The sequence below is a fragment of the Chiloscyllium plagiosum genome, chromosome 38, assembly GCF_004010195.1.
Source record: "Chiloscyllium plagiosum isolate BGI_BamShark_2017 chromosome 38, ASM401019v2, whole genome shotgun sequence".
Lineage (NCBI taxonomy): Eukaryota > Metazoa > Chordata > Chondrichthyes > Orectolobiformes > Hemiscylliidae > Chiloscyllium > Chiloscyllium plagiosum.
The window spans coordinates 30,143,987-30,165,241 of record NC_057747.1 but is presented as its reverse complement, the minus strand read 5'-3'; the positions used below and the strand labels follow the sequence as shown (position 1 = coordinate 30,165,241).

The window sequence follows — 21,255 nt, the reverse complement described above, 5'->3', positions numbered from 1 at the left end:
TCCTTAACATCTGTTATTCTACATAGAATCTGTGAACCCTCAATTATATTTCAGTCTGTAACTTGCTCTCAAATATCCGTTATTCTATATATACTCATTCTCCAATCCAACCCATTGATTTTATTCCAGTCTGTAACTACCCCCTGGGTATTTGTTATTCTATGTATAAACCCTTCGCTCTGTACTTTATTCTGAGTACAACGCACTCCAGGGTAACTGTTATTCTCTGTGGATCATAGATCAACAGAATTTTATGTGAAGTTACAAAGGGGAATAGCTCAACTGGTCAGTGTGAGATTTGTGCTCTTAGATTGATTGTATGTTTCAGTATGAAGACAATGTATTTCAGATGAAATGTTAAATGAAGAGTGAAATGGATGATTTGGGGGTTGAAGCTGAGATTGTACTGTGGGAGGTTAGGGTGCTGACAGTATAGCCCTGATGTGTCTAAACACAGGCACTGTGCAGCTTTAAGATGCTGCGTTCCTTTCTTGATGTCCTTGACTCTGAGATGCGGTGCAAATGCATAGTATGGCTCAATATGATAGCTCTCTCGCTGAGTCCTGTCTTTGGTCATGACAGAAGGGTAAATGCAGGATTTCCTCATCTCTCTACCTCCCACTCCCAAAAACCTTCACGCGAACAAGTCCTCATCTTTTATTTTGTTTTCTTTTGTTTCAAAACACTTTGAAATATTCACCCTGAGCAGAAACGCAATTAACATTCTCCAATTCAAATCAGCATTGCATGAAAAACAGCCTGAAAGCAGCCAGCCCGGAACTCCTGGGGGAATTGGAACAGGATCATTTATTTATGCTGGGAACAGTAGCTGTCTCCATTTCTGCATTAGCTGAGTGGGAGGTGCCCGTGTTTGCTTCTTTTTTCATTCGCTCTGCCCTTTTCTGTAGACATTTTTTCTGTTTTCCGTTTTTGTTTTCTTTTTAGCATCAAAGACCTTGTAGTTGTGAGCGATGCTTTGTTGGCGATGGGGTTTTTGTGTTGTGGGCTATTGCTAGCTTTCAGCAATGCACTGTCAGGCAGCAATGCTGCTGCTTTTGCACTGCAACCAGCACTTCCTCCCAGCAAGCGGATTGGCTTGTGTCCTTAAGTGCTGGGCAAGGGTTGGATACTGACTGGAGATTAACAGGTGCATTATACTGCTCCTGACGGCCACGAATCGGATGCTTCTCAGTTCGAATGGAGAAGGAGAGGGGCTTTTATGTGAGTCTATGTGTGTATGTGTGTCTGCGTATTGGAATGCCTGAGCTACAGCAAGCTATGAAGATGCTTTGTGCCAATCCTGGAAGGTATGCTGTGGCCCCGGAGAGTCTGTGAGAAGAAAACCAAGGAGAGAGGCGAGCCCCTGTAGATCCAGCAGAGAGAAAGAAATGTGCGTTTTGCCGTAGCTGACTCAGCATCTCCCCCAATGCTGCCAACGTTTCGTTTGGGGATAGATGAATATTTTGTGGCCAATTGACCTGCAGCTGATAGAAATCAGCATTTCCTTCTGAATGCAATTGTTCTGTCTATTTTTTTCGGATTCTTTGATCCCTGGCTATGCATTCCTGATGTCTGTCTGTGGGCCTGAGGGCTTCGCATTCGCAACAGGATGAGTGAGGGGGGGATTTCTTCAGCTCCACCTGTTTTTCCTGTTTCTGGAGAATCTGAAGGTGCGAATCCAGTAGAAGAGCAGGAGAGCTCTGCACCATCCAGGGGCTTACACTGCAGTAACTGTATTGTGTGGCCTCGCCAACAGACCTGGCTCTGTATTGTTCCTCTTCTGATTGGATTCATTGGTTTGGGATTGAGTCTGATGCTGCTGAGGTGGATTGTTGTTGGTTCAGTGAAGGAATATGTACCCTCTGATAACTTGGAGTCCAATCACATTGGGCAGGATCCTATCTTCCTCTCAAAGCCAAGCTCATTTCCGAAGAATGCAGAGGCCACTACAATGTACACTGGTACCAACAGCTTCCTTAGTACTGTAGCTGTGAGTACTCAAATGCCAGTGACGCTCACCCCCAGGATTAGTACCCACGGTACAATCCGCTCAACCACTGCCCATCGAAGCCCCCTACTCCCCACAACCACTTCAACAGCAGCCCTCACCCCTACATTACCTTTCCGTCTCACTCCAACTGTCTCACATGTACCAACTTGGCAGACGGTGCCCTTTTCTACCTCTTCAAGCAAATTCTTTCTGCACGACTCCACTCCATCTTGGACACTCTCAAAATCAGGGGAATCTAGCACCAAGATCCATTCTGTCATTGAACCCAAGTTTCGTAAGTAAATCAGATCTCAATATTCTATAAATGCTGAGTTGTAAGAGCTGCAAGCTCAGTGTGTGTGTTTGTGTGTGAATCTGAGAGTGTGGCTGTGTATATATACGTGAATCTGTGAGTGTGGCTGTGTGTATATGAGAATCAATGTCCATGGGGATGTGCGTGTGCTGAATTCTTCAGAGGATTAAAAAAAATAATACTTGGGTGGTGATTTGGAGACCATTCTAATTTTGCTGAGTAATTAACAATCACTATCAGCATAACCACAAAAGATCCAAGATTTCTGATCTGAAATCAATGAAAGCTGATTAGCCTCTGTGCTGATGACATGTGAAGCATAATTTGATGGAGCTCACTTTTCTTCATGTCCAATAAAAAAGGAGGGTTGATTGTGTTCTCTTATAAAAATGCTGTTTCCACTCCCCTCAATATTATAATTGTTCATGTTCTGTGTATATAATGGAACTTGTTCAAGCACAATAGTTAACGCCTGTGTATATTGAAAATGATTTTATATTTGTATCATGTCGAGCCTGATTCACTGCCATTGCATATTGAGATCTATTTCATCTGTGTATAACAAAACTGATTCACTTTCTGTACATATTGAATCCGATTCTGTTACCATTATGTGTTACTTGTATCCCCTTGTATATCCTGAGTGATTCCAGCCCTGTTTAAATCGCAACTGATTCCACCCCGCCATGTGGATCCAGACTGATTCCACCCCTATGTACCCTGATTGATTCCAACCCCCCCCCCCCGTGCATCTTGACTGATTCCACCCCCACCATGTGTATCCAGACTGATTCCACACCCCCCCCACCACCATGTGTATCCTGACTGATTCTTCTCACTTGTGAATGTCCAGAGTGATGTATATTGGAATTGATTGGCTTGGTGTATATATCTTGCTGTCGATATACAGACTTATTCTAGCACTGTGAATATCAAGACAATTTATATCCCCTAAGTATATCAAAACCGATTCAATTGCGCTCAGTGTATATCAAGACTTGTATTATCCCTTTGGTGTTTGGGACTGGTTTTCTCCAAGCGTACACCACAACTGGTTCTCTTGTGTGCATATCAAACCAATTCTCCCTTGTGTACATCAAGACATAGTCTGTTGCTTTATAGAACAAGACTGATGCACGTAGGGTGCGCATTGAACCTGATCCTGTCCCTTTGAATACTGAGATTGCTATTATCACTTATTCTCAGCCTGTGTACATTGAGACTCATTTTAACATGGAGACTGATTCTGTGCCTGTGTAATCTCTCAGTGGAAGGAATATGTGATACTATCTCAATGGCAAGAACCTATGTTTAGCATCTTTTAATCTTTGGGGTGGAGGAGCATGACCTATTCTCTCCCTTGTCTATATTGTTATAACCAAGCTTGGAGAGGTGGAAAGTTTTGACTCCTTTAACTCCATAATTTGGTTAGAACAGTTTTAATTTTTAGAAAAGTGTGATTTTATTTTTCAAATCAGTATGTTCTTGGCCATGTAAAAACTGTATGAAGAAATAAGACAGATGTCTTAATTTAAGAAAAGAAAAAACTCATTTAATTCAAGTATAACATTTTAATCAAAAGGTAAAGCCTATTCAGAATCCAATCACATACACATACACATACTAGCATGCAAGAATAGAGCAAGTTAAATTATGGTGGAGGCGGAGCTGAAGAAAAGTTAAAGTGCATAAAGAGAAAGTAATATACACTTTGGTGTATATTTTGGTGCATATACTGGTGCCTGTTATGATGGTTTTGAAATTCCAATGCTGCTGTTGCTTTCTTGAAGGCCATCTCTTTTAAAGTATATGCTGTGCTTTTCCGGATTGGTATGAAGGCTTGTAAAGTTCCTTTTACTTAAATTTCTCTCTTTTATTCTCTATACATATTTCAAAATGTAACAGATTGGGTGTGAACTAGAGAATTGCAGAATGAGAGAGAGAGATAGTGGTATATTCTTCAAGGAGATCTGATTTTACTATTGCATTCTGCAGATTCTCCTTGACATTGCAAATAGACAAGTGTGTAAATGAAAGAAAAATTCTGCATGTGCCAAAAATCAGAAATAAAAACATAAGCCATAAAAACATAAGGAACAGGATCAGGAGGAGGCCATCTGGCCTGTGGGAACATACTCCGCCATTCAACAAGATCACTGGTGATCTTTTCATGCACTCGGCTCCATTATCCACCCGCTCACCATTACGCTTAATTCCTTTACTTTTCAAAAATCTGTCTATCTTAGTCTTTAAAACATTCAACATACCCCAAGTTACCCTCAACTACACTGGGGACAGAATTCCAGATTCACAACCCATTGGATAAAGGAGTTCCTCCTCAACTCAGTCCTAAATTTGCTCCTCCTTATTTTGAGGCTATGCCCTCTAGTTCTAGTTTCATCCACCAGTGAAAACAACCTCCCTGCTTCTACTTTATCTATTCCCTTCAGAATTTTATATGTTTCTATAAGATCCTCCCTAATTCTTCTAAATTCCAATGAGTATATTCAGAGTCTACTCAATTTCTCCCCATAAGCCAACCCGCCTAATTCTGAAAACCAACCTTGTGAACTTCCTCTGCACCCCCTCCAGTGCCAGTACATCCTTTCTACTTTTAAAGTCCATCCTTCCAGCAATGAAGGACCGTATTCTATTTGCTTTCTCAATTACCTCTTGCACGTGCAAACCAACGTTTTGTGATGCTAACACAAGGGCAGCCAGGTCCCTATGCACAGCAGCATGCTGCAATTTTTCACCATTTAAATAATAGCCCATTTTGTTGATATTTCAACCAAAATGGATGGCCTCATATTTACCAACATTGTACTCCATCTGACAGATCCTTGTCACTCACTTAAACTATCTGTAACCCTCTGCAGACTTTCACTGTCCTCTACACACTGCTCTACCACTCATCTTAGTGTCATGTGCAAACTTTGACACAGTACACTTGGTCCCCAACTCTCAATCAGCTATACAAATTGGAAACAATTGCCGCCTCAATAATTGTTGCTGAGGTGTACCAGTAACCAGTGATCATCAACCAGAAGATGTTGAAGAAACAGGCAGCATCTATGGAGAGTGAGACAGAGGTCTATATGGATTTCAGTAAGGTATGAGAAGGTTCCACAGGTCGGCTGCTCTGGCAGGTCGCATGGAATCCATGGGTAGCTGGCAAATTGGATACACAATTGGCTTGATGGTAGAAAGCAGGGAGTAATAGTGGAAAGATGCTTGTCAGACTGAAGGCGCGTGACTATTGGAATGGCTTAGGGGTCGGTGCTGGGTCCTTTACTGTTTGTTATCTCTATCAATGATTTGGATGAGAATGTACAATGCATAATTACTAAATTTGCAGATGTCCACTAAAATAGGTGGTATCGTGGACAGTGAGGAACGTTATCAGAAATTGTATCAGGACCTTCATCTGCTGGGGAAGTGGGTTGAGAAATGGCAAATGGAGTTTAATATAGATAAGTGTGAGATCTTCCACTTTGGAAAGTCAAATCAAGGTAGGAGTTTCATGGTGAATGGTAGGACCTTTAAGGAGTGTAGTGGAGCAGAGGGATCTTGGATTCAGCTTCACAATTTCTAAAAGTGAAGTCACAGGTAGACGGGTCAGTGAAGAAGGCTTTTGGCACACTGGCCTTCATCAGTCAGAGCACTGAATATAGAAGTTAGGAAGTAATGTTGCAGTTGTACAGGACATTAGTGAGGCTGCACTTGGAGTATTGTGTTCAGTTTTGGACACCTTGCTATACAAAGGATGTCATTAAACTGGAAAGAGTGCAGAAGAAATTTACAAGCATGTTGCCAGGACTCAACGGTCTGAGTCATAGGGAGAGGTTGGACAAGCTAGGACTTTTTTCTTTTAGAGTGTAGGAGACTGAAGGGGGAATCTTTTAGAAGTGTATAAGATCATGAGAGGGTTTATGCACTCAATCTGTTTTCCTAGGATTGGGGAACCAAGGAATAGACGGCTTCAGTTGAAGATTAGAGTAGTGCTGGAAAAGCACAGCAGGTCAGCATTCGAGGAGCAGGAAAATCGACGTTTTGGGCAAAAGCCCATCATCAGAAATTACCCACTTCCGCATGGCATCAGTTTAAAGTTAGAGGGGAAAGAGTAAAAGGGAACCTGAAGGGCAACTTTTTTTACACAAGAGGGTAGTATGCAAATGGAATGAGCTACCAGTGGAAGTGTTTGAGGTGGGTATATTAATAACATTTAATAGGCATTTGGATAAATACATGGATAGGAAGGAATTAGAAGGATATGGGCCAAGTGCAAAGAAATGGGGTTAGAGTGGATGGACATTTTGGTCAGCATGGGCCAGTTTGCCAAAGGGCTTGTCTCCACGCTAAAGGACTCTATGACCAATATGACTCTGATTCAGAACTGAAGGGGAAAGGTATGTGATGCCTTTTATGCTGTTGAAAAAGGGGCAGGAGAACAAGTGGAATAAAAGGGAAAGTCAGCTAACAGTTAAAGGGTGCGGGGTTAGAGATCAAAAGTGTCATATAACAAAAGTCAAAAGAAATAATAATGTTTATCGAGAATCAATAAAGTATTGGTCCAGAGTGGATGTTAACTGCGGAATAAAAATCAGCTCTGCCTGAAAGCAAAAGCACATGAGCAAGATAAAGACACTGGAAGAAAAATATCAAAATGGAGGACAGAGTTTATGTTCTGAAGTTGTTGAACTCAGTGTTGAGTCCAAAAGGCTGTAAAGTTTTCCATTGGACAATGAAGATTTGTTAATCAAGTTTAGCACATTAGTTCTTCTGAAGTAGGGTTTTAATCATATGTCAGCTGGTTCTTGGCGCTCCAAAGGCAATCCAAATTAAGGAGCTTTGATTTCCCATTTTTAAAGCTGTCAAGCATCCATCCAAACAGAAGGGGGTTCCTTTGCAATCTCTCTGTAAAATAAATTGTACTAGACTTTCTTTGATCTTGGCAGTTTCTGCTGTCATAATGTCAGTGCTATAACGACCTGTAAGGGAGCAAGTTCGGCATGAGGGATGCAGCCTGAATGAGATAGAGACCAAATGAGCATGCCTGAGAATTTGGTTAAAGTGAGACTTCAACTGGTAAATCATTTGCAAGTTCAGTTTTAGACAATCAGTCAGATTCTGACCTAGAACTAATAGACTTCAAGTAAGATAATATAGCCTAGTTAAACAGGCAGCTGCAGGAGTAGCAGTCATCTATCAATCATCTGAAAACTCTGGCCTGAATAGGCTTTGATTACTGTAGCAAGAAACTACTACAGAAAGTGATTCATTATAGCTCATGGGGGAAGTGATGGCCTAATGGTATTATTGCTAAGCTATTGTTCCAGAGATCCAGAAAATTTTCTGGGGACCCAGGTTTAAATCCTACAGATGGTGGAGTTTGACTTCAATAAAGGAAATTGAGAGTCTAATGATGACTATCAAACCATTGTTGATTGTCAGGAAAAAAAAATCTGGTTCACTAATGTCTTTTAGGGAAGGAAACTGCTGTCTTTACTTGGCCTTGCCTACATGTGACTTCAGACCCATGGCTTTGTGTTTGATTCTTAACTGCAATTAGCATTGAGCAGTCCAATACCCACATATTGTGAATGAATGAAAAAAAGAAAATTTTAAATGTTTGCTTAGGAAAGATACAAGGACAGAACCCTCCTCCCATTTATCTCTCCACTCCCTCGTCACCCAGCCTCATTCCTGATGAAGAATTTTTGCCCGAAACATCGACTTTCCTGGTCTTTGGCTGCTGCCTGACCTGCTGTGCTTTTCCAGCACCATTCTACTCTTGACTGTAATCTCCAGCATGTGAAGTACCCACTTTCGACCAGGAAAGATATGTGGTCAATATGAAGGAGTCTTGGCCTCAGTCTTGGCTGAGTGAATATATTTCAAAATCTTGTTCAAAATGTGAATTTAGTTCACATAGAAAGGGATGGCGTACCACAAGAAGTGGGAGGTTAATGAAGGTTGGAAAGAAGATGCTTTTCATGACAATTTTATTTTCAGGCTTCAGTATTTGACTTCCAATATTGTGCAGCAGATAAATCAGTAACTGGTATTGTTTTAAACAATATGTTTCATCAGCAGTGTAACTTTTATATTGCTTCACTAGTATTGTAAAGATTACTGGCAGTACTAAAGCTTTTGAAAGTGTAGGTTATATGAATTATAAATCAATTAATTAGCAATTACTAATTAATTGACAGTAGAGATGGTAGATCTGCGGATGGTCTGTGATTGCAGAATGTTGGATCTTCTGGATGCTGTTGTGATTCAGGGCAAACACGTGAAGTAACTGTTTGTGGCTGCAGGAACATCAACCGAGAGTTATCAAGCTGGACACACAGGCACATCAGTTAAAATTCTAATTTGAGGAAGGTCAATTTTGATGGTATTGGGCAAGAACATTCAATTTTTTTTGGGAGCAGATGTTCACAGATCAAGGGCTGGATGGAAAATGGGCATCATTCAAAAATAAGATAACCAGAGTTCAGAGACAGTATGTGCCTTTTAATGTGAAAGGCAAGGCTGGTAGGGATAAAGAATGCTGGATGACTATAGAAATTGAGGTTTTGGTTCAGGAAAAGAAGGAAGCATATGTCCAATATAGCCAGCAGGGATCAAGTGAAGCCCTAGAAGAGTATTAAGGCAGTAGGAGTATACGTAAGAGGGAAATCAGGAGGGCAAAAAGCTGACATGAGGTAGCTTTGGCAAATAGGATTAAAGAGAATCTAAAGACATTCTACAAATTCATTAAAGACAAAAGGGTAACTGGGGAGAGAATAGGTCCCCTTAACCATGTGCAAGGCTCCTATGTGCGAAACCACAGGAGATGGGTGAGATACTAAACAAATATTTTGCATCAGTGTTAACTGTGGAGAAGGATATGGAAGACATAGAACAAGGAAAAATAAACAACAGCATCTTAAATGTCCATATTGCAGAGGAGTTGGTCAAGGTTTGTGTCAAGATTTGTAGCTCAGTTGCTGGTTGTTGTAGTTGTGGGTATGTTCACCAATCTGGGAAGCTGATTTGCAAACTTTTCGTCCCGTCTAGGTGATACCTTCAATGCTTTGGAGCTTCCTGTGAAGTGCTGCTGTACTCTTTCTTCTGGAATTTATTCGGTTCCGTTCCTGCTGCTTCCAGTTGCCAGTTTCAGTTGCTCATTATAGTGGCTGGTATATTGGGTCTAGGTCTGGGTATTTATTGATGGAGTCCATGGATGAGTGGCACTCTACAATGAATTCTCTGGCTGTCCTCTGTTTAGCTTGTCCTATGATCGTTGTGTTGTCCCATTTGTGTTTGTGATCCTTGCCGTCTATGGACAGCTCGTGGTGTTTAGTGGCCAGTTGATGTTCATGGATGCAGATGGCTGTTAGAACATAGAACAATACAGTGCAGGACAGGCCCTTTGGCCCTCGATATTACACTGACCTGTGAACTAATCTAAGCTCATCCTTTCAAGAAGGGTAATAGGGAAATACCTGGCAATTACAGACCAGTCAGTCTTACGTCTGTGGTCAGCAAAGCTTTGGAAAGAATTCTGAGGGATAGGATTTATGACTATTTGGCAAAGCATAGTGTGATTAAAGGCAGTCAGGTCATGCCTCACAAATCTCATTGAGTTCTTTGAGGAAGTGTCAAGACAGGTCGACGAAGGTCGAGCAATGGATATGGTGTATGTGGTCTTCAGCAAGGCATTTGATAAGATTCCCCATTGTAGACTCATTCATAAAGTCAGGAGGTATGGGATACAGGGAGATTTGGCTATCTGGATTCAGAATTGGCTGGCTGACAGAAGGCAGAGAGTGGTTGTAGATGGAAAGTATTCTGCCTGGAGGACAGTGTTGAGTGGGGTCCGCAGAGCTCTGTTCTTGGGCCTCTGTTCTTTGTAGTTTTTATAAATGACTTGGATGAGGAGGTTGAGGGGTGGGTTAGTAAATTTGCAGATGACACAAAAGTTGGAGGTGTTGATAGTATCAAGGGCTACTGCAGGCTGCAGCGCGACATAGACAGGATGCAGAGTTGGGCTGAGAAATAGCAGGTGGAGTTCAACCTGGATAAATGTGAAGTGATGCATTTTGGAGGGTCGTACTTGAATGCTGAATATAGGATTAAAGGCAGGATTCTTGGCAGTGTGGAGGAACAGAGAGATCTGGGTGTGCAAGTACATAGATCCCTCAAGGTTGCCACCCAAGTGGACAGGGTTGTTAAGAAAGCTTATGGTGTTTTGGCTTTCATTAACGGGAGATCAAGTTTAAGAGCCGCGAAGTTTTGCTACAGCTCTTCAAGTCCCTGGTGAAACCACACTTGGAATATTGTGTGCAGTTCTGGTCGCCCTACTATAGGAAAGATACAGAAGCTTTGGAGAGGGTGCAAAGCAGGTTTACCAGGATGCTGCCTGGACTGGAGGGCTTGCCTTATGAGGAAAGGTTGAATAAGCTCGGACTTTTCTCTCTGGAGAGAAGGAGGAAGAGAGGAGACCTGATCGAGGTATACAAGGTAATGAGAGGCATAGATAGAGTCAATAGCCAGAGACTTTTCCCCAGGGCAGGATTGACTGATACGAGGGGTCATAGTTTTAAGATATTAGGAGGAAGGTATAAAGGAGACGTCAGAGGTAGGTTCTTTACACAGACAGTTGTGAATGCATGGAATGCGTTGCCAGCTGTGGTGGTGGAAGCGGAGTCATTGGGGACATTTAAGCGACTGCTGGACATGCACATGGATAGCAGTGAGTTGAGGGGTGCGTAGGTTAAGTTATTATATTTTACATTAGGATTAATCCTCAGCGCAACATCATGGGCCAAAAGGCCTGTTCTATGTTGTATTTTTCTATGTTCTGTGTTCATCCCCCTACACTATCCCATCATCATCCATGTGCTTATTAAGGATTGTTTAAATCTCCCTAATGTGGCTGAGTTAATGACATTGGCAGGCAGGACATTCCACCCCATTACCACTCTCTGCATAAAGAACCTGCCTTTGACATCTGTCTTAAATCTGTCACCCCTCAATTTGTAGTTATGCCTCTTGTACAAGCTGACGTCATCATCTTTGGAAAAAGACTTTCACCGTCTACCCTCTCTAATCCTCTGATCATCTTGTATGTCTCTATCAAAACCCCTCTTAGCTGCCTTCTTTCCAATGAGAACAGACCCAAGTCTCTCAGCCTTTCCTCATAAGACCTTCCCTCCAGACCAGGCAACATCCTGATAAATCTCCTCTGCACCTTTTCCAATGCTTCCACATCCTTACTGTAATGGGGAGACCAGAACTGTACACAATGTTCCAAGTGAGGCTGCACTAGCATTTTGTATATTTGCAACATGACATTATGGTTCCGGAACTCAATCCCTCTACTAATAAAACCTAACACATCGTATGCCTCCTCAACAGCATTATCAACCTGGGTGGCAGCTTTCAGGGATCTATGTACATGGATTCCAAGATCCCTCTGCACATCTATACTACCAAGAATCTTTCCATTGACCCAGTATACTGCCTTCCTGTTATTCTTCCCAAAGTGAACCACCTCACATTTAGCTGCATTGGACTCCATTTGCCATGTCTCCACCCAATTCTGCAGTTTATCCAAGTCCCACTGCAACCTGTAACATTCTTCCACACTGTCCAGTACTCCACCAACTTTAGTGTCAACTGCAGACTTACTAACCCATCCACCCGCCTGCGTCTAAGTCAGTTATAAAAATGACACACAGCAGTGGTCCCAAAACAGATCCTTGTGGCACACCACTAGTAACCGTACTCCAGTCTGAATATTTTCCATCAACCACCACTCGCTGCCTTCTTTCAGAAAGCTAGTTTCTGATCCAAACTGCTAAATCACCTTCAATGCCATTTACTCCAACAGCCTACCATTGGAACCTTATTGAAGTCCATGTACACCACGTCAACTGCCCTACCCTCATCCACATGCTTGGTCACCTTCTCAAAAAACTCAATGAGGTTTGTGAGACATGACCTGCCCTTGACGAAACCATGTTGATTATCTGAAATCAAATGGTTGCTTGCATGATGATTATAAATCCTATCTCTTCTAATCCCTTCCAACACTTTTCCTGGTCAATAATTACCTGGGTCATCTCTACTGCCCTTCTTTCACAACATTTCCTTAAGTCCTCTGTTACTAAACCTATAGACAATGACGACTTAAAGATCAAAGCCAAAGACTCTGCCATCTCCTCCCTAGCTTCCGAGAATCATGGGATAAATCCCATTTGGACCAGGGGTCTTGTCTACTTTTAATCCTTCTCGAATTGATATCACCTCTTCCTTACTAACCTCGATCCTTTCTAGTCTAATATCTCGTATCTCATTCTTTTCCTCTACAATATTCTCCTTTTCCTGAATGAAAGCCAATGAGAACTATTAATTTAGCACCTCTCTGATCTCCACAGGGTCCACACTCAACTTCCCACTTCTGTCTTTGACTGGCCCTGTTCCTACCCTAATCATCCTTTTATCCCTCAAATACCCCAAAGGGATTTCCTTTATTCAACCTGCTAAAGACTGCTCATGTCCTTTCTTTGCTCTTCTTAACTCTCTCTTTAAATCCTTCCTAGCTGATCTGTAACTCTCCATCACCTCATCTGAACCATCTTGTCTCATCGTCGCATCAGCCGCCTCCTCCCGCTTAACAAGAGATGCAATTTCTGTAGTAAAACAATAGCTGCCTGCCTTTTTGCCCTATATTGTGTTACATGCAGTCTTTACATGGAATCATGTAAATTACGTTAGTCTTGCACATGATGGGTATCAGGTCTTTTGTCTTGGTCAGTTGTTGTCTGAGTGTGGCTGTAGATTTATGGGTTGGCACGAATCCCAGTGGTGGGAGAGGTCTGGCTGTCAGTTCAGAGATTTTTTTATGTAAGAAAGCGTGGCATGTCCACATCGCGTTGTTTGTCTGTTAGGCATCTGAGGATGAAGTTGAAGGGGTATCTGTTCTTGATGAAGGCTCAGTAGAGGTGTTCTTCTCTTTGAAGGTTGGGAGTGCTGCAGTGCGTTGTCGTCCTTGTAGGAAAGGATCCTACTGCAGCTTCTCTTATTTGTGTTCGGGTGGTTGCTGTTGTAGTTAAGGCTGTGGTCTGCGTGTGTGGCTTTCCTTATACTTTTGTAGTGCATTCACCATTCTTGTTCTTTCTACCAATACATCCAGGAATGGGAGTTGATTGTTGGCGTCCTCCTCTCTCATGATCCCTGTGAGAATGATGTTGATAATCTGGTGTGTGTTCTTGATTTCTGTTCTCTTAATTATAACAAAAGTGCCATCCACATATGTGATCCAGAGTTTGGGTTGGATTTGTTTGTCCCAGTCTTTGCATCACTGCTTCTGCTATGAGCCCAGAGATGGATGAGCCCATAGATGTTCCATTGGTTAGTTCATATGTTTGCATTGTTGAATGTGAAATTTGTCATCAAGCACAGGACTAGTAGTTTGAGTGTGCATCCCTTGGTGATTGGTTCCCCCCTGTATGTGTTTCATTTGTCCAGGAGGTTGGCTATTGTCTCTCTGGCTAGGGTTTTATCCATAGAAGTGAACACTGCAGTCACATCAAATGTGACCGTTGCTTCGTCCTTGTCTATGTTTATGTTCTTGATGTTGCCTAGGAATTCCTGTGATGATTATATGGTGTGGTTTGGATTCACTGATAAGATGTTTCAGTTTTTGTTGAAGCTCTTTTGCCAATTTATGCGATGGAGTTCCTGGGAGTGCCACACGGGTCTAAGTCGTATGTCTGGTTTCTGTACCTTGGGTAATCCGTAAAAAGGAGAAAGTGAGGTCTGCAGATGCTGGAGATCAGAGCTGAAAAATGTGTTGCTGGAAAAGCGCAGCAGGTCAGGCAGCATCAAAGGAGCAGGAGAATCTGAAGAAGGGCTTATGCCCAAAACATCGATTCTCTTGCTCCTTTGATGCTGCCTGACCTGCTGTGCTTTTCCAGCAACACATTTTTAATCCATAAAAAGAGGTGCCAGACATCTTAGAACACATAAATCACCAGGACCTGATATGGTGTACCCTAGACCTCTGTGGGAAGCTAGGGAAGAGATTGCTGGGCCCCTTGCTGAGATATAATCGATAGCCATAGATGAGATGCTGTATAACTGGAGGTTGGCTGACATTGTGCCACTATCTAAGAAATGTGGGAAGGAAAGGCCAGGGAACTACAACTGGTGAACCTGACATTGTTGGAGGGAATCTTGAGGTATAGGATTTACATGTGTTTGGAAATGCAAGGACTGATTTAGACATGGTCAACATGGCTTTGTGTGTGGGAAATTGTGTCTCATTAACTTGATTGAGTTTTTTGAAGAAGTAATAAGGAGGATTGATGAGAGCAGAGTGGTGCATGTGATCTGAATGGACTTCAGAAAGGCGTTCAACAAAGTTCCTCATGGTAGATTGGTTAGCAAGGTGGTGGGGGTTGCTTTACTGACTGGAGACCTGTGACCTGTGGTATGTTACAAGGATCAGTGCTGGACACACTGCTTTTTGCCATTTATATAAATAGTTTGGATGTGAACATAGGAGGTATAGTTAGTAAGTTTTGCAGATAACACCAACAGTGGAGGTGTAGTGGGCAGTGAAGAAGGTTACCACAGAGTACAATGGGATCTTGATCAGATAGGATGAGGAGTGGCAGATGGAGTTTAATTTGGCTAAATGGGAGGTGCTGCATTTTGGAAAAGCAGATCAGGGCTGGTACACATAATGGTAAGGTCCTAGGGAGTGTTGCTGAACAAAGAGACCTTAGAGTGCAGGTTCACAGTTCCTTGAAAGTGGAGTTGCAGGTAGATAGGACCGTGAAGAAGGCATTTGATGTGCTTGCCTTTATTGGTCAGTGCATTGAGTATCGGATTTGGGAGGTCCTGTTGTGACTGTACAGGACGTTGGTTCGGCCACTTTTGAAGTATTGTGTACAATTCTGGTATCCTTCTTATTGGAAAGATATTGTGAAGCTTGAAAGGGTTCAGAAAAGATTGAGGATTTTGGAAGGGTTGGAGGATTTGAGCTGTAGGAAGAGGCTGAATAGACAGGGTCTGTTTTCCCTGGAGCGCCATAGGCTGAGGGGTGACCTTATAGAGGCTGATTAAATCATAAGAGGCATGGATTAGATTGATTAGATTAGATTACTTACAGTGTGGAAACAGGCCCTTCGGCCCAACAAGTCCACACCGACCCGCCGAAGCGCAACCCACCCATACCCCTACATTTACCCCTTTAACCTAACACTACGGGCAATTTAGCATGGTCAATTCACCTGACCCGCACATCTTTGGACTGTGGGAGGAAACCGGAGCACCCGGAGGAAACCCACGCAGACACTGGGAGAATGTGCAAACTCCACACAGTCAGTCGCCTGAGTCGGGAATTGAACCCGGGTCTACAGGCGCTGTGAGGCAGCAGTGCTAACCACTGGGCCACCGTGCCGCCCACATGGATAGCATAAATAGGCACCGTCTTTTCCCTGGCATGGGGGAGTCCAAAACGAGAGGGAATAGGTGTAAGGTGAGAGGGGAAAGATATAAAGGGGACCTAAAAGGACAACTTTTTCACACAGAGGATGATGTATATATGGAATGAGTGTCCAGAGGAAGTGATGGAGCCTGGTATGATTGCAGCATTTAAAAGGCATCTGGATGGGTATATGAATAGTAAGGGTTTGAAGGGATATGGGCTAAATGTTGGTCAGTGGGACTAGATTTATGTAGGATATCTAGATCTAGCAGCTAAAATCTTGGCATCCGTGAGATGCTGTGGGCCATCAACAGTAGCAGAATTATATTCAACTACAATCTTCAACCTCATGGCCCGGCATATCCCCCACTCTGCCATCGCCATGAAGCAAGGGGATCAACCCTGGTTCAATGCAGAGTGCAGGAAGGCATGCCAGGAGCAGCACCAGGCATATCTAAAAATGTGGTATCAACGTGGTGAAACTACTAATCAGAACTACATGTGCTCATCAGTAGAATCAGCAAGCTGCAACCAATGATCAGATTGGATTATAGTGATCCTATAACTAATAGATCAGATCTAAGCTTTGCAGTTCTGCCATAACCCAGTTGTGAATAATGGTGGGCAACACTATTGGAGAAGTCTGCACAATGTAGGATGTAATGGAGGACAGACTTCATGCTTTGAAAAATTGTTGAACCCAATGTTGAGCCCTGAAGGCTGTAGAGTGCCTGAGCAGAAAATGAGATGCTGTTCTTCCAGCTTTCATTTGGTCTTTGCTGGGACACTGTAGAAGGTTGAAGTTGGAAATGTCAGTGTGAACATGAGAGGCTGCATTGAAATGGCAAGTGACTCCTCAGTCAGAGTCATTCTCATAGTGTGGAGATGGTCCGCAAAGTGGTCACTCAGTCTGCATTTAGACTCACCAATGTGGAGGAGATAGCATGGTTAAGGTTAAAAGAATATGTACACCTGGTTTTCCAATAATAAGAAAATAACTATTTATTCTAATCAAACTGTTTTAATCAATAGCAAAAAGAAACATGAATTGTTCTTTTATAACACCATTACTTATGTTCTTACCCCCTAAAAAATAGTTCCTATCTGCAAACAAACAGAAAAACAAGGATAAATATTCGAGGGAAAGAAGGAGAAAAATAACCACGGAAGCACAGTTCTGGCACCAGTCCAGATCACAAACATGGTTGCATTGCTTTCTTTCAACTCTTTGCTAATGATGTGAAGTTGTAGACTTTCCAATTCTCAGTCTTTCAATCACTGGTTGAGGATTTGACTTTTCATTGCCTCTGAAGATTGTTTTCCCCATTTTTCATTTCAACAAAGCAATTTGCAAAGAGCAATTTATAGGGAATTGGTGATTGAGAACAGCAACCAGGAGTTTTTAAAAAAAAAAATTCTCTGTGGGATAGGGGGGGGGGGGGGGGGGAAAGAGAGAGAAAGAGACAGAGATTTGAGGAGCTTCCTTTTTGCACAATAAAATTTTCTCCTCTGTTGTCTGCATATAAGGTTATCGCCACTTGCCAAGGAGCTCACCAAATGATTGTTACTATGCTGATCCTTCCTGAGCTCATAACAATTGGCCAATTAAACAAAACCAATTAAAGGACAGTCTCTCGGCAAAACTGCTCTGGATAAAAACACAAAGAACCATGCTGTCCAGTGTTCTCCCCTACTGCTTGAGGAAGACAACATTGTAGGTATACCACACAATGAGGTCCAGTTTGCAACATCCCATTCAGTTTTCTTGGTTTAAAACAATATAATTTCGTATTATTTTTCTCCACAGTCCCAAAAAAGTGGTCTTGACATACCCTTAAATTACCCTCTTTCCATTTAGTTCTTATTCCTCTATTTTAACATTTTAAAATATATACAAAAAAATTTGTTATTCCTTATCTTTTAAATACTCTTTAGCTAACTAAAAAATTATACTTACTTTAAAGACAGAGCAGTAGAGGAGTTCTCTTGGTCTTATTTATCCAGAAAAAGAAAAGGAAAAAGAGCAACTCCTTTCTCACCAAACTACCCTTTCACAAAACTTGTAGTGTTGGCCCCAAAGCAGTCCATAACAAAGCATTTAAACTCTTTACTACTTGGACTTGTTGCGACACAGGGTAAGTTCTCCTGCTTAATTTAAAACAGCAACACAGAAAAGATTTATCCCGTGCAGTAATCTGAAAATTCAAGGCCAAGAACTATTAAAGTACAAGTTAACAACTTTATTTCTTAAACTATAACAAAGAATAATTAACTAACTAAAAACTGTTTACAACTCCTTCTCTAACCTATCTTTTACTTTCTCTTCCATAATACTAGTCCGATAAAACCCCCGATTAAGATTTACTGAAAAATTCACATTTCAAAACCAGTCAGCTGTTAAATGTTCTCTTTGCAGATTTGCTGTCCAGGTCGGAGTCGATGTTTTTCTCTGTGCAAACTCCTTCTCTAGCCAGGTGCCTCTCCGACAGTTCTGACTAGCAGTCTACATCTATTGGTCTTTTGGCAGTTGTCCCCCAGCTGTTCAATTTTCGCCGGGCTTATACCGCCAAAGCATCGAATTGTGTCATGGGCTTTTAATATTGTCAATATACTCAATTCAAACTGGATTGGAGTTTGATTTTTTTTTGAGGGTATAATTTAAACTGATTGGCCTAATTCAAATTTGTTTTTGTCACCAGGCAAACAGCTACACCAGCTGCTGGACCAAAAGGTTACGTTATATCTTGTTCAGAACACTTGGTGCTGTCAGGTAGTTCTGCTAGCTTTTAACGTTCTTATTGGAGTGACATTATCTATCCTCCAATCTATAGGGACTGTACCAGAGTCTATAGAATCCTGGAAGATGACCACAAAAATGCATTCGCTATTCCTAGTGCCACTTCCTTAAGTAATCTGGAATGTAGATTATCAGGCCTTGGGAATTTATTCACCTTCAGTCCCCTCAATTTTCCCAGCACCATTTCTCTACTAATATTGATGTCCCTCGGTTCTTCTATCTCACTAAATCTTTCATTCTCCAACATTTCTGGTATCTGATTTATGTCCTGTTTTGTGGAGACATTACCAAGCACATATTCAGTTGCTCAGCCATTTCTTTGTCCCCTGTTTCTGTCTGTAGGGGGCCTACATTTGTCTTCACTAATCTCGTTCTCTTCACGTACCTATAGAAATTCTGAGTATCAGTCTTTATGTTCTCGGATATACGCTCCTACGCGTTGTCTCATTCATGCAAAGGCTTCTTACCACTGACCATCTTGAAGGACAAGGGCAGCAGACAAATAGGAACATCATCACCTGCAAATTCTCTCCAAGTTGTTCCATGCTACTGGGTCAAAATCCTAGAATTCCTTTCCTAACAGCATTGCCAGTAGCGAAAATGGGGACTGCAGATGCTGAAGATCAGAGTCATGATTAGAATGGTGCTGGAAAAGCGCAGCAGGTCAGGCAGCATCCGAGGAGCAGGAAAGTCGATGTTTCGGGCAAAAGCCCTTCATCAGGAATGATGCAGGGAGCCTCCAGGGTGAAGAGATAAATGGGAGGGGCTGGGGAGAAGGTATCTAAGAGTGCAATAGGTGGATGGAGTTGGGGGTGAAGTTGATCGGACGGAGAGGAGGGTGAAACGGACAGGTGGGAAGGAAGATTGGCAGGTAGGGCAGGTCATGAGGATGGTGCTGAGCTGGCAGGTTGGAATTGGAGTAAGGTGGGGGGAGGGGAAATGAGGAAACTGGTGAAGTCCACATTGATGCCCTGGAGTTGAAGGGTGCCGAGGCAGAAGATGAGGCGTTCTTCCTCCAGGCGTCGGGTGGTGAAGGAGCGGTGGTGGAGGGGGCCCAGGACCTGTATGTCCTTGGCAGAGTGAGAGGGGAAGTTGAAATGTTTGGCCGCAGGGCGGTGGGGTTGATTGGTGTGGGTGTCCCAGAGATGTTCCCTAAAGCGCTCTGCGAGGAGGCATTCGGTCTCCCCAATGTAAAGGAGACCGCATCGGGAGCAACGGATACAATAAATGACATTGGATATGGAAGCTCCTTTGTGGTCTTGGATGGAATGGGGTGTGGTGGGGGGAGGTATGGGGACAGGTTTTGCAATTCCTGCGGTGGCAGGGGAAGGTGACAGGACGAGAGGGTGGGTTGAAGGGGGGCATGGACCTGACCAGGTAGTCATGGAGGGAACGGTCTTTGCGGAAGGGGTGGGGAGGGAAATATATCCCTGGTGGTGGGGTCTGTTTGGAGGTGGCGGAAATGTCAGCGGATGATGCGGTTTATATGGAGGTTGGTAGGGTGGAAGGTGAGGACCGGGGGGTTCTGTCCTTGTTGCGGTTGGAGGGGTGGGGTTTGAGGGATGTGGATGAGATGCATTGGAGGGCATCTTTAACCACGTGGGAAGGGAAATTATGGTCTTTAATGAAGGAGGCCATCTGGTGTGTTCCTTGGTGGAACTGGTCCTTCTGTGAGCAGATACAGCGGAGGCGGAGGAATTGGGAATACGGGATAACACTTTTGCAGGAGGTAGAGTGGAAAGAGACGTAATCCAGGTCAGTGGGTTTGTAAAAATGTCAGTGTTAAGTCTGTCATCATTGATGGAGTTGGAGAGATCCAGGAAGGGAACGGAGGAGTCAGAGCTGGTCCAGGTGAATTTAAGGTCGGGATAGAATGCGTTGGTGAAGTTGATGAACTGCTCAACCTCCCCAGACCTCCCCCTCGCGGGAGCAAGGGGTGGCGCTGATACAGGCATCAATGTAGCGGAGGAAGAGGTGAGGAATGGTGCCGGTGTAATTACGGAAGATGGACTGTTCTGCGTAGCCAACAAAGAGACAGGCATAGCTGGGGCACATGCGGGTGCCCATGGCTACCCCTTTCATCTGGAGGAAGTGGGAGGATTTGAAGGAGAAATTGTTAAGAGTGAGGACCAGTTCAGCCAAACGAATGAGAGTGTCAGTGAAAGGGTACTGGTGGGGATGTTGGGAGAGTAAGAAACGGAAGGCTCGGAGGACCTGGTCATGGCGGATATAGAGGAATTGGATGTCCATGGTGAAGATGAGGCATTGGGGGCTGGGGAAACGGAAGTCTTGGAGGTGGTGGAGGACATGGGTGGTGTCCTGAATGTATGTGGGGAGTTCCTGGACCGGGGGAAAAGGACAGTATCGAGGTAGGTGGAGATGAGTTCGGTGGGGCAGGAGCAGGCTGAGACAATGGGTCGGCCATGGTGGTCAGGCTTGTGGATCTTGGGAAGGAGGTAGAATCGGGTGGTGCGGGATACCTGAACTATGAGGTTGGAAGCTGTGGGTGGGAGATCTCCTGAGGTGATGAGGTTCTGTATGGTCTGGGACACTGCACCCCCTTTATCCGCTGGTTTGATAGTGAGGTCAGGATTGGAGCAGAGGGAGTGGAGGGCTGCGCGTTGTGAGGGTGAGAGGTTGGAGTGGGGGAGGGGGGTCGACAGGTT

The 21,255-nt window shown here is 43.3% G+C and overlaps 1 protein-coding gene across 1 annotated transcript in view; it reads left to right on the top strand.

The window, feature by feature from the left end:
• The first annotated feature begins 378 nt into the window (after positions 1-378).
• Positions 379-21,255, top strand: part of LOC122541734 (pro-neuregulin-3, membrane-bound isoform-like) — a 27,332-nt gene continuing 6,455 nt past the window's right edge. Inside the window, exon 1 of the mRNA XM_043678622.1 lies at positions 379-2,285. Within this exon, the coding sequence (XP_043534557.1) occupies positions 1,610-2,285 (676 nt within the window). The 5' untranslated portion in view covers positions 379-1,609. The remainder of the gene's footprint in view (positions 2,286-21,255) is intronic.